The sequence below is a fragment of the Zootoca vivipara genome, chromosome 8 (genome assembly GCF_963506605.1).
Source record: "Zootoca vivipara chromosome 8, rZooViv1.1, whole genome shotgun sequence".
In the NCBI taxonomy this organism is placed as follows: domain Eukaryota; kingdom Metazoa; phylum Chordata; class Lepidosauria; order Squamata; family Lacertidae; genus Zootoca; species Zootoca vivipara.
In genome coordinates this window covers 34,479,709-34,485,708 of record NC_083283.1, presented here as the reverse complement: position 1 = coordinate 34,485,708, position 6,000 = coordinate 34,479,709, and the positions used below count along the sequence as shown (strand labels likewise).

At 52.0% G+C, this 6,000-nt stretch overlaps 1 protein-coding gene across 1 annotated transcript; it reads left to right on the top strand.

The window, feature by feature from the left end:
• The first annotated feature begins 1,689 nt into the window (after window positions 1-1,689).
• BHLHE22 (basic helix-loop-helix family member e22) lies at window positions 1,690-2,616 on the top strand. Its single transcript, XM_035126298.2, has one exon. It carries the CDS (start codon window positions 1,690-1,692, stop codon window positions 2,614-2,616), a length of 927 nt encoding a protein of 308 aa, XP_034982189.1.
• Window positions 2,617-6,000: the final 3,384 nt, after the last annotated feature.

Here is a 6,000-nt window from a genome sequence, read left to right as displayed (position 1 = left end):
CAAGCAGTCCTTGCTCCTCACTTAGAATAATAGCTCTCTATCCATCTATCCCGAAATTAATGAAGTCCCATCCTTTAGAAATGCCCGGCAATAAGAAACGCCATCCACAAACTGTAAATCTGTGGCTCTTTGATTTAAGATGACTAAATTGGCAAGGCAATCTGAAAAACAAATTTAATAGGGGAAATGGGGTTCTGTGATTTCAACAGTGGAGCTTACTTCCAAGGTTAGGGCTTCAGGCGAAATTGGTCCTTTTCACACCCAAGTCCTTGGTTTGGAAGTTGGGTGTGGAGGGAGGAGGATTCACCTCCACATCAGTTCACTGCAGCCTAAAAGTGGGTTTTACGCCTATCCACTGCAAACGAGGCCGGTACCGCGGGCAGATGGGACAAGAGTGGATGAAGAAATGGCGGTAGATAGGAAACATCACTTTGCCAAAACTGCGAGTAAGACTAGGGAGCGTGTGCTCAAAAGTGAACGGCAGTTGCGAGAAATGGGTTGAGCCCAAGGTGAAGTTCGAGGGCCAATAAACAAGCAAGCGGCTCCTTCCCGCTTCCCCACCCCCCTCCGCCTTCGCCACGAGCTGGACGTAAACAGCGCTGGCGTGGAGAGCGTCATTCTGGCTTGGGCGCAAAGTTCGCAGAAGTCCGCTGGCAGCCCTGGCAGGAAAAGTGTGCAGCCCGCCCGCCCACCGACCCCCTTTCTCCCCCCACCTCGGCCTCGCCGCTCTATAATTTGCTGAAGGAGGCTAAGAGCATTATTCGCCCTAAGTAGGGCTTTTAAGAGTGCTCATTGAGGAGTGAAAGTCGCCACACATGTCAAGCTTTAAAGGCAGTTGTTGGCTTCCTAATAGGACACAACGCCTTGCAAACATATGCGTGAAGCTGTGCCTACAGATGGCAGCGAGAAGAATGGAGCAGGCGCCTTTTATAAAGCGCGAGCTGCTGCCTGTCGTCTTCTCCTCCAGACCTGTGTGTGAAATGAAAACTCCTCCGACTCAGGGCCAAGCCTAGCGCCTGGGCTCGTTTGTTACCGTTTTAATCCTATTAATTAAAACGTTAACCTGATTGGGTAGAAAGCTCTGTCCCAACAGGCGAGGCTTCTTCATAATAACCTTCTCGGCGAGATAATGAGGTAAAAGACTCCCCCGTCTGTGGCGGCGGCGGCGGCAGCAGCAGCAGTAGTGGTGACGGGCGGGTGGCGGCAGAAGCAGCAGCAGCGAGCTAGCGAGAGCTGCTCCTTTCCCCCCCCTCCCTCCCCTGCCTTTCTCCCCTCCCTTGATGGGTCCCGGAAATCTCTTGAAGGTGAATCCAAGCAAGATAAACGGTGCGAGAGGCTCGCTGGCAGCTCACAATGCCTGAGCCCTTCACAGGGTGAGAGGAGAGAGGCGCGCAGAGCGAGCGAGACCGAGAGCGAGCGACGCGCGCTGAGGGGAGAGGAAGAACGCGCGCCAAAGAGGCCGGCCGAGCTGCCTCGCCTCAGAAACACGCGAACGGCGGGAAGAAGAAGAAGAAGAGGGAGCAGGCGGCGAAAGAGCCGCTTTCTGGGGGAAAGGGAAGCCACCTCAGAGCCCGCCGCAGCCCGACCCCCGGCCCGGCGCCTCGGCGGAGAGGAGAGGGGGGAGGGGGCCTGGGAGGGCGACAGCGGCACGAGGAGTTGGAGGAGGGGAGCCCGGCGGCGGCGGGGACCATGGAGCGGGCTCTGAACCTGCCCACCGATGAGGACATATTCCACAAGAGTTACAGCGCGTCGGCCAAGAGGATGGAGTCCGCCTTTCGCTCGCCGCCGGGGCTCGAGCTGGTCGCCCACCAGGCGCCTCTGCCGCGCGAGCCCCGCCAGGCGCCGCCGTCTCCCCTCGGCTGCTACGAGCCGGGCGACTCCGAGGTGCTGCTGAGGGAAGGCGCGGGGGCCGGCGACCCTCTGGGCGGCTCGGTGTGCGTCAAGTACGGGCCGGGTCCGACGACGAGCCGCAGCTCGGTGGCCGAGAGCAGCGGCGGCGAGCAGAGCCCCGACGACGACAGCGACGGGCGCTGCGAGTTGCTGCTGCGGGGCCCCGGCGGAGGCAGCGGCGCCGGCGTGGTGGTGGGCGCGGGGGGCGCCCTGCTCAAGGCGCCCGAGGGCGGCGCCTGCTCCAACAGCCACCACGGCCCGGGCGGCGGCGGCGGCAAGAAGTCCAAGGAGCAGAAGGCGCTGCGCCTCAACATCAACGCCCGCGAGCGGCGGCGCATGCACGACCTGAACGACGCGCTCGACGAGCTGCGGGCCGTCATCCCGTACGCGCACAGCCCCTCGGTAAGGAAGCTCTCCAAGATCGCCACGCTGCTGCTGGCCAAGAACTACATCCTCATGCAGGCGCAGGCCCTCGACGAGATGCGCCGCCTCGTCGCCTATCTCAACCAGGGCCAGGCCATCTCGGCTGCTTCGCTGCCCAGCTCGGCGGCGGCTGCGGCGGCTGCGGCGGCCGCCTTGCACCCGGCGCTCGGGGCCTACGAGCAGGCGGCGGCGGGCTACCCTTTCAGCGCCGGCCTGCCGCCCGCCACCTCGTGCCCGGATAAATGTGCCCTTTTCAACAGCGTCTCGTCCAGCCTCTGCAAACAGTGCACGGAGAAGCCTTAAAAAGAAAGAGACATGTCGCGGACTCCACAGCCCGATCCCTCTCCGTGGTGCTTCCTTCCCTCTGGGCAGGACTTTCGCTGCAGCAGCAGCCTTGATAGGGGGAGGAGGATCTGGGGGCAAAAGGGGGACTTGAGTGCAACCGAGACCTCAGCGAAATTTAGACACACGCACGCAAAATCGCAATTTTTGAGGGGTGTATGTTTTTGGGTGAGTGTGCGCAAAGAGAAATAGCAGATCGGGAGAAAAAACAAATCCTCTGTCCTCCACATGGTTTCTTAAAAACTTCCGAGTACTGTACTGGGAACTTTTTCGATAAGCAGCCAAGGGCGGGGAGTGGGGATTGATTGGGCTTGGGCAAGGGATAGATGTGGTGGAAGCAAGTTGGATTGTAAACTCAGACAAATCAAGAAGGGCACTTAAAAAGTTTTTTTTAATGTTGTTTTATTTTATTGCTTCTGAGCCAGGAAACAAGCAAACTTGAAATGTAGACTAATTGAGATTAGACGCGCGCAAAATTGCTCTGAAAATACTTGTATTTTTTTATTTTCTCTGAACTTTTGAACTTGTGAAAATGCACAAAGTTTGGGCGGGGAGTGAGCTTAAAATGATGCAACAAAACTGTTCGTGTGGCTGAAGTATTGCAGGTTTATTTTATTTTTTAAAAGACGTGCACCTTGTTTCTTTTCACTTTGCAATCCTGTGTACAAGAGGACACGCTATTTATTTCAATGGCCCTTTCACGCCAACAGTATCCATCCTGTGTTGAGGTCATGGGTCTTCTGTGAATTTTCTTTTAAATGCTTCTTAAAATTCCCATTAACTTAAAACTTTGTGCCAAGTGTTATAAAACGTTGATTTGCCAAGGACATGTGAACCAGAAATCTTGATGTATCGGAGCTGCTGAGGCTTATGAAAAGGTCATTCTGGGTTTTAAGTTGCATCATCCCTGTATTTATAAATTGAGCTTTAATAAATTGCTTCAGTCCAAAAATGAGAGGAGAGGTGTATTCTTAATTGCTTAATGAACTGGACTGTTGGTGACTAGAAATTCTTTGCAGCATGAAGGGATTTGTTTCTAGTTATTTACTGTGATAACAAGGCATCAGACAATAGTTCCTGTCAGGAATTTGCAAAACATGGTTTTGTTTTGTTTTTCAGATGGTAGTGTTTGGTTTCTCAAAAGGAGTGGATAAGGCGAATTTTTGACTATTGCTTATGAAAGTTATTTAAGCTGAAGGTGGTCATCTACCTTAGCTGTTGTTTCACATGCATTTCACCCAGAATGATGATATAAGGCCCAGGAGTAAATGAATTTCTGTTTCCCTCAAATGTGGAATTCAAAATGAGTTTGTACATGGGTGGCTTCCTTAACCAGCCCACAACCCTTTCAAGTTGACGTACTGGGGGTGAAGGTGCTTAACAGAACAACTCAGTTAAGTGGAAGTCTGTTTTTCCACAGTTTGCACCCTAACTCTAACCACACTTACCTGGAGGAGAATCCCAATAGTTCAGTAGATTTTTCTTTTGCCTAAGAGTGCTCAACATTGCAGAGTGAAACAGGTTTAAATCTGTTCTAGCCAGACGGGGTTGGAGTAGACGGGGGGGGGCAACCAGCCTCTGCAGAGGCTGTACAATCTTGCTTTAAACACACTGTCTTGAAAGTCAATCCCTTCGGAAGTCAAATAAACTTATTTCTAAGGAAAATGTGTAGTTTGGAGTCTGGGCCTTAATATCAGCATTTAAACTTCTGCATTGTGGGTAGGATGAGCATCAATAGGACTTGAGACGCCTTATCTCTTAACTTTGACAAAACTGGCTTGTGAATCATGGTGCCAATCAAGCGTAGATCCCGAAAATCTTTATTTTCCCCTCCCCACGCTTTCTTCCCACCTCGACGGGGCTTGGTATTTTCCACTACTTGCTGATAATCCAAATTCAGTCTGTCAGCTCTGGATGGCAAAACGAGAGCCGTGTTGGATCTGTTGGCAGGTCATGGATGTGTAAAGAGTGATATATGTTAAATAGGTCAATCAGATGATGACAGCGATGTATGATGGTTTGTATGTGTATCTATGTCGGAAAGAATCTTTATTAAAATATTTTGAACAAATCCTTACCTCCCTGTGCTTTGTAAGAGGGGCGAAAGAATACACCCCCCATTCAGCCCTCTTCCTATTTGCTTTGTGCAGATCAAAAAAGGGGGAGACCCCTGTTGTATGAAGGCATAAGGCGTCGAGGTGACCTTGTTGTTTGCCTATTTTTGGTCCATATTTAGAAGGGAGGTAAGGCTTCTTGTCAGGACGCATTCAGGAGCAGGGGATAAAGGCCGTCAGTTTCTTGCTTTTAGGAAGATTGAAGGCTGTCCTCACACTACCTATGGGAAGGAGACTCTCTGGGGTGGAAAAACTCCACCTTTTTTTGTATGGTCCTCAAATGCCCGTAGATAATACGGCTAAGATCTCGAATCAGGTACAGGTATTAAAAGGCACCTCCAAAACGCTCTAGGTGGTGGCTCTGCCCTACCTGTAGCTCGCAGGTGCTTGACCCCCCCCCAAACGCCAGCAAGCCTTCCCCTTTCCCACAGAGCAGCTAATACATCTCTTCTGTCGGGGAGGCTGCTCTGGCAGTGTGAACGTCCCGCATGTGTTGGTGCCTGCGGGGCACAGATTCCGGATTGCAGCTGCGCTGGGTGCCCGGTGCCACTGCCCGCTCCTAAGTGCAGGTCTCTGTTTGTGGCGCCCTTCTGTTGTCTCCCCGCGAATGCCCTCAGATGGCGCGACAGGCGAAGGCGCGCGGGGGGTAGGTGGGCAGCGGATAAATATTTTCTGCCCCACTTGGCCTCGAGAGAGAGAGAGATTAATCAGAACCTGTAACTTTTCAGGATTCATAACTGTCCAGCGCGGTTAAGGCAGGCCAGACAGGGTAGGCAGGCAGCTCCCTCGCCCCCAGGCGCCGGGAGGAACCGTCTCTCAGTATTTACTAGACAAAGCCTGGGTGCGTCTAATTATGATTATTAAAACAATTTCCATGACGATGTCTAATATTATGTTAATTTGAAAACAACTGTGTATGAAAACTGTCGACTATAATACCTAAATTCATTTAATGAAACACATCGTTAAGGCAATTAGACCTCCTGGATGTGATTAAGGAACATAATTACGACACTGTTCTGCGCCATAATTGGGTGTCTTTAATCAAGGGGTAAAGTGATCAGCAACACAGCCATTAGTTTGTATTGTTCTGTCTCTGCTGTCCATCATCCTGATTAGGAATTAAGCACAGCCAGAAACCAGACTATCCCTCCTTCTCCTCCTCCTCCACCACCACCAACACCACCATCAGTTCCCCACGCACACTTCTTTCTAGATGTGCGAGTGTGAG